At 48.3% G+C, this 12,083-nt stretch overlaps 1 protein-coding gene across 24 annotated transcripts in view; it reads left to right on the top strand.

Moving 5' to 3' along the window:
- ank3b (ankyrin 3b) overlaps positions 1–12,083 on the top strand; it is a 754,625-nt gene that overhangs the window by 559,776 nt on the left and 182,766 nt on the right. For all 24 annotated transcript variants that reach the window (XM_087999088.1, XM_087999086.1, XM_087999102.1 and 21 more), the window contains 3 exons: positions 5,395–5,592; positions 8,765–8,863; positions 10,081–10,179. In XM_087999088.1, the coding sequence (XP_087855214.1) occupies positions 5,395–5,592; positions 8,765–8,863; positions 10,081–10,179 (396 nt within the window). The remainder of the gene's footprint in view (positions 1–5,394; positions 5,593–8,764; positions 8,864–10,080; positions 10,180–12,083) is intronic.

The raw sequence follows: 12,083 nt of genomic DNA, 5'->3' as shown, positions 1-12,083 counted from the left end.
ACGATGTCCCTGCCTATGATGCCCTTGCCTACGATGCCCCGACTACGTTGTCCATGCCTACGATGTCACTGCCTAAGATGTGTCACTGCCTACGATGTCACTGCCTACAATGCCCCTGCCTACAATGTCCCTGCCCTCGATGCCTCTGCCTACGATGCCCCTGCCTATGCTGCCCCTGCCTATGCTGCCCCTGCCTACGCTGCCCCTGCCTACGCTGCCCCTGCCTATGCTGCCCCTGCCTATGCTGCCCCTGCCTATGATGTTCCTGCCTACGATGCCCCTGCCAATGACTTCCGTGCCTACGATGCACCTGCCTACAATGCCCCTGCCTACGATGCCTCGCATACGATGCCCCTGCCAATGACGTCCGTGCCTACGATGCACCTGCCTACAATGCCCCTGCCTACGATGCCTCGCCTACGATGCCCCTGCCAATGACGTCCGTGCCTACGATGTTCCTGCCTACGATGCCCATTCCTACCCTGCCCCTGCCTACGATGCCACTGCCTATGATGCCACTGCCTACGCTGCCCCTGCCTACGATGCCACTGCCTACGATGCCCATGCCTATGATGCCTGTGCCTACGATGCCCCGACTACGTTGTCCATGCCTACGATGCCCATGCCAACGTTGTCCCTGCCTACGATGCCGGTGCGTATGATGCCCGTGCCTACGATGCCCCTTCCTATGATGCCCCTCCCTACGATGCTCCTGTCTGTGATGTCCCTGCCTGCAGTGCCCCTTCCTATGATGCCCCTCCCTACGATGCTCCTGTCTATGATGTCCCTGCCTACGATGTCCCTGCCTGCCCTGCCCCTGCCTACGATGCCCCGACTACGTTGTCCATGCCTACGATGTCTCTGCCTACGATGTGTCTCTGCCTACGATGCCCCTGCCTACGATGTCCCTGCCTACAATGTCCCTGCCCTCGATGCCCCTGCCTACGATGTTCCTGCCAAAGATGCCCCTGCCTACGATGTGCCTGCCTACAATGCCGATGCCTACGCTGCCCCTGCTTACGCAACCCCTGCCTATGATGCCACTGCCTACAATGTCCGTGCCTACAATGTCCGTGCCTACGATGTCCTTGCCTATGATGCCCGTACCTACGATGCCCCTGCCTACGATGTTCCTGCCTTTGATGCCCCTGCCAACGATGCCTCGCCTACGATGCCCCTGCCTACGATGTCCCTGCCTACGATGTCCCTGCCTGCCCTGCCCCTGCCTACGATGCCCCGACTACGTTGTCCATGCCTACGATGTCTCTGCCTACGATGTGTCTCTGCCTACGATGCCCCTGCCTACGATGTCCCTGCCTACAATGTCCCTGCCCTCGATGCCCCTGCCTACGATGTTCCTGCCAAAGATGCCCCTGCCTACGATGTGCCTGCCTACAATGCCGATGCCTACGCTGCCCCTGCTTACGCAACCCCTGCCTATGATGCCACTGCCTACAATGTCCGTGCCTACAATGTCCGTGCCTACGATGTCCTTGCCTATGATGCCCGTACCTACGATGCCCCTGCCTACGATGTTCCTGCCTTTGATGCCCCTGCCAACGATGCCTCGCCTACGATGCCCCTGCCTACGATGCCCCTGCCTACGATGCCCATGCCTACGATATTCCTGCCTACGATGCCCGTGCCTACAATGCCCCTGCCTACGATGTCCGTGCCTATGATGCCCGTACCTACGATGCCCCTGCCTACGATGCCCCTGCCTACGATGTTCCTGCCTACGATGCCCCTGCCTACAATGCCCCTGCCTACGATGTCCGTGCCTATGATGCCCGTACCTACGATGCCCCTGCCTACGATGCCCATGCCTACGATGCCCATGCCGACGATGTTCCTGCCTACGATGCCCCTGCCTACAATGCCCCTGCCTACGATGTCCGTGCCTACGATTCTCCTGCCTAAGATGCCTGTGCCTACAATGCCCGTGCCTACGATGTTCCTGCCTACGATGCCCCTGCCTATGAGGTCCCTGCCAACGATGCCCCTGCCTACGATGCCCCTGCCTATGATGCCCCTGCCTATGATGCCCATACCTACGATGCGCCTGCCTATGATGCCCCTGCCTACGATGCCCATACCTACGATGCCCATACCTACGATGCGCCTGCCTATGATGCCCATGCCTACGATGTCCCTGCGTACAATGCCCTTGCCTACGATGCCCCGACTACGTTGTCCATGCCTACGATGTCTCTGCCTAAGATGTCACTGCCTACGATGTGTCACTGCCTACGATGTGTCACTGCCTACGATGCCCCTGCCAACAATGTCCCTGCCCTCGATGCCTCTGCCTAAGATGTTCCTGCCAAAGATGCCCCTGCCTACGATGCCCCTGCCTACGATGTCCCTGCCTACGCTGCCCTGCCTACGATGCCCATGCCTACGTTGCCCCGCCTACGATGCCCCTGCCATTGACGTCCTTGCCTACGATGCACCTGCCTACAATGCCCATGCTCATGATGTCCCTGCCTACGATGCCCCTGCCTACGATGTCCGTACCTATAATGCCTCTGCCTACGATTCCTATGCATACGATGTCCCTGCCTACGCTGCCCATGCCTACAATGTTCCTGCCTACGATGCCCATGCCAACGATGCCCCTGCCTACGATGCCCATCCCAACATTGTCCCTGCCTACGATGTGCCTGCCTACGCTGCCCCTGCCTACGATGCCCATGCCAACGTTGTCCCTGCCTACGATGCCGGTGCGTACGATGCCCGTGCCTACGATGCCCCTCCCTATGATGCTCCTGCCTACGATGCCCCTGCATACGATGTGCCCCTGCCTACGATGCCCCTGCCTACGATGCCCCTGCCTACGATGCCCCTGCCTACGATGCCCATGCCTACGATGCCCATGCCTATGATGCGCCTGCCTATGATGTTCCTGCCTACGATGCCCCTGCCTACGATGCCCATGCCAACGTTGTCTCTGCCTACGATGCCCTTGCCTGCACTGCCCCTGCCTACGATGTTCCTGCCTACGATGCCCCTGCCTACGATGCCGCTGCCTACAATGCCCCTGCCTACGATGCCCCGACAACGTTGTCCATGCCTACGTTGTCCATGCCTACGATGTGTCTCTGCCTACGATGTCTCTGCCTACGATGTCACTGCCTACGATGTCACTGCCTACGATGTCACTGCCTACGATGTCTCTGCCTACGATGTCCCTGCCTACAATGTCCCTGCCCTCGATGCCTCTGCCTACGATGTTCCTGCCAAAGATGCCCCTGCCTACGATGCGCCTGCCTACGATGCCCCTGCCTACGATGTCCCTGCCAACGATGCCCTGCCTACGATGCCCTGCCTACGATGCCCCTGCCTACGATGCCCCTGCCTACGATGCCCCGCCTACGATGTCCATGCCCATGATGCCCCTGCCTACGATGCCCCTGCCTACAATGCCCTTGCCCATGATGCCCCTGCCTACGATGCCCCTGCCTACGATGTCCATGCCCATGATGCCCCTGCCTACGATGCCCCTGCCTACAATGCCCCTGCCTACGCTGCCCCTGCCTACGATGCCCCTGCCTACGCTGCCCCTGCCTACTATGCCGCTACCTACGATGCCCCTGCCTAAGATGCCCGTGCCTACGATGCCCCTGCTAGTGATGCTGCTGGGAATTGCCTATATAAAAGAACAACATTTTGGATACATGTCAATTATATCTCCAAGCGGCTTGCCCTGCCCCGTGCCCATCTTGTTGCCCTCACTATGCCCCCTCTACTTCGACCCCCTGAGCATGGTGGCGAGTGCACCAGCTGATGCAATCCGGTGAAGAGCAGCGAGGCAGACTGACAAGTGAGAGGCAAATCGAGAGAACGCTCAGCAGAGGGGAAGTAATGAGGGGAGCAGAGTGGGAAACAGAGAATGGAGGTATGAGGAAGGCAGGGTGGCAAGGGATGAGCAGTGAGTGAGGATGATAATGGGTGCCAACGTGCATGGCAATAACAACAATGTGAACACGGACATGAAGCTCCCGTTCCAGTGCGTTGGCAAGAGAAACCAAGTAAAAATGTACGTCCAAAAGATGTTAGATTAGTGCCTGTTTGTATCTTCGGATATAGTTTGCCCTTTAGGTCATGTCCAGTTTTTATAGGTAGGTCCCTCTATTTACGTTGGTGACATTTTAATGATCCCTGGTAGGTAGTGTCAATTAGTGCCTTGATCCAGTGTCGTCTGCTGACCCCAGGAGATGGTAATAAGGATATATCGATGCCTTGGATTAGCAAGGGGAGAATTCACTGAGGTTCTGTTACAGGTTAGTGGTCAGTGGGTGTGTTTGTGTGTGCACTGCTTACATACAGATGGGAGGATGATCGAAAAAATATGATCAGAAGCTTGGGAGGAGAAGGCCCCAGTGGTACAATTCCTTTGTTTCACCATGTAGCTTCCCATTGACAACCAGTGGACTTCTCAACAATGGTCCAAAACTAAAAGCCCATCACGATCTTACTGAGGCTTTGGGATGGGTTTGTGTCAAGTGTCCATTGGAGACGCAATGGCAATGATCTGCCAACTCTCACTGTTGGCGCTCACAGATGGACTTGGGTGAAGTAACTGTGACAGATCCATGCTGTATCTGGTGAAGCAACACCCGATTTGAAAGCAAAGCTTCCAGGGTGACAGGAGAGAGAACAGGCAGAAAAAATAAGGAGGGTGCCAGTACTGAGGGAGGAAGGCACATTTGATACAGTTATTTCCCTTTTTGCGTGGACTCCAGCTCTTTCCCTGGTTTAATTGCTTCCGTCTCTTTGCGACTCTCAGGTGTCTGTGAATTAAGGATGTGTCTCTCCTCCGCTCTGATTTTTCTTTGCACTATGTAAAGCTCAGTCTTGGGTCAAGGGATCGCATTTCGCTCTAGAGTGAGGAGCAAATGTCGTGTTGAATGCTCCCCTTGCTAATCCACATCTGGATTCAGTCACTACCTTTGACTTCGGTGGCCTGGTTTTAATTTACACAGCCAGCTCTTCCATCAAATCAGCTGACGGTTCAGTGGCAGTGGGTGACTGGAGAATTTACATTTGTCATGCAGCCTGACTGGCAGATATTGGGGCAGACAGCATTCACACGTTCCTCGGAGTGAGGTTTGATCTTTGGGCGTGTGACTGCCCAGGGGGAGTCTCTGATCAAGGGCTGGGCTTGAGGACCCCATGTGGAGTTACTGTGGCAACAGATACATGTGAGGGGTACTGAGGTGAGGTAGAAAGGCAGTAGGTGGTGGTTTTGTTGGCTGGCTTAGAGGAAGAGGAGAATGTTTGTATGCATCATAAAGGATGGCACAGACCGACGCTGTACATTCTGGGGAATAAACGGATGTAGTGAGTGAGTTTCTTTGTATTCCGACAAACTTCCTGTTTGTTCTCCATCAGAACGGATTGTCCCCTCTGCACATGGCCACGCAAGGAGACCACCTGCATTCGGTGAAGCTGCTCCTCCTCCACGACGTGCCCGTTGATGATGTGACCAACGACTATCTGACAGCACTGCACGTGGCCGCGCACTGCGGCCATTACAAGGTGGCCAAGGTCCTGCTCGAGAAGAAGGCCAACCCCAATGCCAAAGCACTGGTGAGTAGCCCTTGTGCCTGACCGCAGAACACCCCCTGGGGGTTCATACAGAAAGGAGCCTCCTTCACAAAGGCCAGTCGGCCCATCGTGCCTGTTCTGGCTCTTTGACACCGCAATCCCATTAGCCCCAAAACCCCAGCCCTTTCTCCTGAGCCTCAGAAACCTTTCCTTTTTACGTGTTTATCCGATTTTCCTTTGGGTCGTGACTGTCAAATCTTCCTTCCTCGCTGTTTCTAACAGCAGAAAACCGATGTTTTCTCCTACCTGTCTGGAGGGAGCAAAAGATAAGATGGTAGAAATATCCTGACCATTGTTCTCTCAATATCTGTGGTTATATAAAACATGATATACTATATAATATCTGTGGTTATATGAAACATGATATAGCATATAATATTAATGGTTATATGAAACATGATATGGTATATATTATCCATGGTTATATGAAGCATGATATAGTACATAATATCTGTGGTTATATGAAGCATAATATAGTATATAATGTCTGTAGTTATATTAAGTGCTGGAGAAAATCAGAGGTCTTTCACCCTCCATGGAAAGATAATCAAAGTTAACATTTCAAGGCCAATGTGTATTTTCTTCAGAACTAGTTATATTGTTTTAGAAGGAGACGGTGCTGCCATGGTGATATCCCTGAGCTGGTCATCCAGAAACGTTGGTAAATGTCAGGGAAACCTGGGCACTTCCAAATCCACCACAGGTGGAATTACTTTTGAAAAATTCTGGAATGCAAACTTAGCCTGAGTGACTGTGGCTGTGAAACTGTACTTACTTGTGATGAAAACCCAACTGGTTCACTAAAATCCTTCAGGGAAGGACACTGCTGTCCTTACCTGGTCTGGCCTAGATGTGACTCCAGACCCCACAGCACTGTGGTTCACACTTGGTTGCCCTCTGAAATGGCCTGCAGTTTAAACTACAAAGTCCAGTCTTTCCAGAAACATCCACAGCTCATGGAAGGAGTGAAAAACATAGTTGAAGGACATCAGTCCATGTCAGACATGAAGCAAGATCAGGAGGCTGGGTCTTATCAAGGACCTTGACAGGTACAGGGCTTGAACCCAGGCTATTGATGTTATTCTGCATCATACTCTGGCCCTTAGTCAAGTGGCTAACTAAAACTCTTCCCACTGCCCAGTGGATAATTTAAATCATTGGTCTTTACAGAACCTTACCATCCATAAACTGGCTTATGTACAAATAACAACTACACAACAGAAGATTCCCCCATAACCCCTGTTTTTATTAACTTAGATTGACTCCTAGTTGTGCAGTGCCTGAATGTTAAAATTCCCATCCTGTTTCCCAATCTCTCCATGGCCTTATCCTTCCCCATCTTTGCAATCTCCTTGAGCCCCATGCTCCTTTGGAATATTTGCGGCGCTGCGATTCTGGCTTCTTGACCATCTCCATTTTAATGGATCCGCATGTTTCCAGCTGGTGGAGTCCTAAGCTGTAAAATTTCCTCCCTAATCCTCCTGGATCTCTCTTAACCCCTTTAACCTCTCTGACTTACAGCTTGGTCTGATCAGATCGAATAACGCTTCACCTGGCTGGTGTCAAAAATGGATCATGCCCTTTAGACATTTAGCTGCGTTAAAGACACTATACAAATGCTAGCTTTTGTTGTTGCCGTGGAGCATTTTGAGATGTTATTAAAAATTTGAAAGAGATGTCACGTGAGTGGACATTTTGCCTCCCTAAGAGAACCCTTGTGTTGGGTTTCTGTTAACCGTACAACTTTTAAGCAGAAGTTCATTTTAAGACGTTTCTAGGAGGTGCAAAGAGAAAGCGTTGCTATGGAAACCACTTTGCACTCGCCCTGGCTGCCCTGTGGTGTAGGGTCTGCTGAGGCCAGCTAGTGGAATTTAATAAATATTACTCCAATGTCTGGCCAAGAGAAACAGGAATTAGCTGTCAGTGACTCGCTGAAGAATTTTATGCATCCAGTGTCTTTTGTCTAAAGGTACTTGGTTGCAGAGTGACAAAGGTCACTGTTTTAACACAGGCAGTTGAGGTGGGGGGTTGGGAGAGACGTTCGCAGTCTCAGGATCCAAAGTTGCTTTATCACAAGCTATGAGCTAGGTTTTCAAATTGTTCCAGTGAAGAGAGGTCTCTGTTTCAGAACGGGGCAAGGAAAAGGATAGAGCCTGCAAGTGGTCATGAAAGAAGCCAGTGGAGACCAGATCAGTAACTCTCCCGCAAAGGGCTTCCCATTAATTAGCAACCTGATATGGTGTACAAACTAAAATATAAAAATTCATTGTGGATTTTCAGACAGAAATGGAAGGCCAAACGGCTCCAGAGTTACACTCCATGGATGTGACCAGTTTATGAAGGAGTTTAAAGATGAGCACAGTGTTAGTGGTTACCTTTTCAAGCGAGCTTCAGTGCACGGAATTCTCCACATAACAATGAAGTCTCTGTTTGCACCGTGTCAATGCTCCAATTTCTAAACAAATAAAAGGGAGGGCGGGCTCGGCCCGGAAAGCAGGAAGGGCGCCCGAGTAGGTAAATGATACCTTGAGGAGTAGAGAAAGAATCAGCAGTGTGAGAGGGACTGAGAGCGCTGGTGAGAAAGGTTGAGTCCTAGGGAACAGACCCTCAAGTTGAAGGAGTTTCGGAGGGATGTTTTGAAGCTGGGAAAAGGATCAGAAACCCTCCTCAGGTTCTCAGAAAAAAAATGCCATAAGAGGCCGGTGGTTTTGAGAGTTCAACAATTTCTCAAAGTTCTGTTTGTATCATCAATTTTCTCCACTGTGTGCCTTCAGCCACAAAGATACTCCGCTCCAAGTCACCTCCGACTTTCAGTCTCTTTCCTTATATTGTTCCTTAAAACTACGATCGGGTTTTTGGTAACGTATCCCAATATTTGATTCAGTGAGACATTGGCCTGTTATGCAGTGCCTTGAGAGGATTTACTTAATAGAGGTGTTATATTGTTGTAATATGCTGTGGACTGGAGCACATTAGCCCCAGTGTAACTCTGTTTACTCCTGTAGCTCTTCCTACTGACTTTACTCTGCTACAGTCCTGTCCAAATCAGTGTTAGGAGAAAAACCTCTTAATAAAAGAGAGAACAGCCTTGTTGTCTTGAAGCGATCAGTTGAAAGGTATTGAATAACGAACAAGTTTTGAACTGGTGTTGCAGAATGGTTTCACCCCGCTTCATATCGCATGCAAGAAGAACAGGATTAAAGTAATGGATCTGTTGTTGAAGTATGGAGCGTCAATACAGGCAGTCACTGAGGTAACAGCAACGTTTCTGTGTACGAGTATCGATGGGTCTGTTTCTTTATTGAAGTTTTTGTTTCTGTGTTTGTATTTTTGTGTATTGATGTAACCACTTGTGTGCATTTGTATATGGATGTTTCTGTGTATATAGATTGAAATATTAATGTATATACATGTTTTCATATATATGTACATTGGTGTCAGTTTCAGCCATTGCAATATATTAATGTGCCTGTCTCATGTGTATTCATGTATGTATGAATGCACACTTTTGTATAAGTGGTCAAATACATTTTTGTATACATCAATATATTTGTGTTTCTGATTTTGCATGCATGGGCATCTATGATTGTGTTTATTTGTGACTGTGTGGGAGAGTACACAAATAGTGTTAGTGTGAGTATATTGATGCATGGTTGTGTTTTGACATCCATTGGGTTTGGGTGCGCATACATATTGGTGGGTACATGCATTCACGTGTGCATATATCAGTCTGTATATGTGCTTGCTTTTGTATTGGTTTGTATGTGTGCTTGTATTTCTAGTGGTCTGGGGTAGGCGTGTAGGCCTACTAGTCTCTATGTCTGTAAGTGTGTGTAATGGTATGTGTGGGCTGGTCTGTCTGCCTGTTCATGCATGTATTAGTAAGTTTGAGTAGTTGTGTATATTGGTCTGTGTGTGTTTTCTGCATATATTGTTTTGTATATGTTTGTGTGTGCATATTCGTTTGCACATGTTTTTGAGTGTATATTGGTTTGTACATGTTATGTATATATTGGTCTGTATGTGTTTGTGTATGTGTGTTCGTGAGTACGTGTCTGTGTGTATTGGTCTGAAAGTGTTTGTGTGTATATAGATGTGTACATGTCTGTGTATTGGTCAGTACGTGTTTGTGTATGTTTGGTCTGCAGGTATTTGTGTGTGTATATTGGTCTCAATGTGTTTGTGTGTATATCTGGATCTGTACATGTCTGTATGTGTTTGTGTACATATTGGGTCTGTATGTGTTTGTGTACATATTGGTCTGTATGTGTTTATGTGTATACCTGGATCTGTATATGTCTGAGAGTGTATTTGACTGTATGTGGCTGTGTTGGATATTGGTCGATATGTGTTTGTGTGGATATTCGTCTGTATTTGTGTGTATGTAGTACAATAACTACCTGTGCAGCAGAAGTGCTGTACAATCGTGTTGAGTGATCTCTGTGTGACACACCTTATTATTCTTCACAGTCTGGCCTCACGCCTATACATGTCGCTGCGTTCATGGGACATGCAAATATTGTGACACAATTAATGCAACGTGGAGCATCACCAAATACAACAAACGTGGTAAGGAAGCACTTTTATCAGGGAAGGCCAATGGTATTTTGATAGCAAAGTACTTTGCATGTTTAAATGTACAGTTGAATGAGAAGCTTTGTGTGCTGCAGCTAATTGGTTAACAACATTTGTACATATTATTCAAAGCCGAAGGGGGAAAGAATCCTCCAACACCAACTTGGGTAAAAGTGTAAGCCCTCCTGTCTTGTCAACCTCTGTCATAGACCAATGCATACACAACTATTGGTAGCATACCATCATGTTAATTGCAGGGTAATAGGAGGACAGCTGGATGGATTCTGGTCCTTTTCCACCTGGTAGTTCCGACATGCTGAAAGAATTCCTAACAAAAAATAGTGTTCGCACATTCAGTGAGGAGTATGGGCAATGAAAATTAAAGCAGAACTTTTGTCACACACACTGTCTCTTCAAACTGTTAGAAATTAAACCATAGTTTGGTGTCTAATTTGAACTAATAAAAGACCGAGCCTGTTTTCCAAAGGAGCAGTTCAGTGATATGTTTTCAGATTTGTATGTGAGTGTGAGTTGGTGGGACTGTGTGACTAATGCTGGCTGTGGTCAGCAATGTTGGAGCCCCTATTCTTGGCTTATGTTCAGAGAAAGTAGATCTTAGAATGAAAGATAAAGTTTAGGCAGCCCACTCAGAATTATTTTCTATGTTACAATTTTGACTGAAGACATTCTGTTTCACAGGATGTAATGAAAATGCAGAAATTCATCCTCCTGCAGCTCCCCTCCCCCTACCCTATATCCTTTCCATGAGGCCACCAAGTAACCATCTGATTGCTTCAGGGAATTGTTTTTTAATATCCATTGCATCTTGGAGACCAAGTGGAAAGGGTTGCTCTTTGAAGTTCCCTAATTTACAGTGCTGGAATTCAGTTCGACATTAACTGCTGCTGAAGGTCAGATTGAATACTTGGATTGAGGAAGTTGGAATGTTACTGAGGTGCTCTGAGCAGGAATACTCATGAGGCACTGATCAAGCTGAGCTCTGTAGTTTGAGCTTTGCCCGACATACTGATTCAGAGGGACTGAGACCACAAAAAAACATCCTGACAAGAAACACGAAAGGGAACTTTTTCAAAGCCGCACATTCTTGATTGACAGGACTGTGGTTCAGGATTTGGCATGCAGATGAAAATGTGTAGCTTCTCAATTAACAGCTCTTGAATTTAACCCCCCCTCCCTCTCTCTCTCCTCCGACTATACAGTATTGTCTAACAAGACCCCATGTCACTCAGTTGTAACCTGGGACCGTAAATCCAAACTAAGTCAATCATTTGGATTGCTAGTGCACAGGATGCTGTTAAACTGACCCCCGTCTGCCTTGTCAGGTGACCTAACAAAGAGAAGAGCTGGAGAATTCTCTTTCGTGTCACGATTACTATTTATTCCACCTAAAACTGGACTCCTGCTTGTTTTTATTTTAATACTGCTTGTGGAAGCTTGCTGTGCACATGTTAATTCGCATTTCCAACATTAGCTTCTGAAATAGTTCACTGGTTGTCAGACAGTTTTTGGGAAAGGTTGAGGTTGAGAAAGGTGATATGTAAATTCAGATTTGTCTTTCTTCAGAGATTGAGCTAACAGGATGAACAGCATGGGCCGGGCAGGCTGTAGGATCACAAGCACCAATTTTCCGAAAGGGATCAGAGATGAGAGTAGATATCTTAAAATCACCTGAGGCTCTTACCAAATCTCGTCAGAATGGATCTCATGGGGTCATAGAGATGTACAGCGTAGAAACAGACCCTTCAATCCAACTCATCCATGCCAACCAGATATCCTAAAGTAATCTAGTCCCATTTACCATCATTTGGCCCATATCCCTCTAAACCCTTCCTATTCATTTACCCATCCAGATGCCTTTTAAATGCTATAATTGTACC

Source organism: Chiloscyllium plagiosum, unplaced genomic scaffold (assembly GCF_037043375.1).
Source record: "Chiloscyllium plagiosum isolate Xiang-an unplaced genomic scaffold, Cpla_swu_hap1 HiC_scaffold_22, whole genome shotgun sequence".
Taxonomy (NCBI): Eukaryota; Metazoa; Chordata; class Chondrichthyes; order Orectolobiformes; family Hemiscylliidae; genus Chiloscyllium; species Chiloscyllium plagiosum.
The sequence above is the reverse complement of the archived record's forward strand: the minus strand, read 5'-3'. Positions and strand labels throughout refer to the sequence as shown.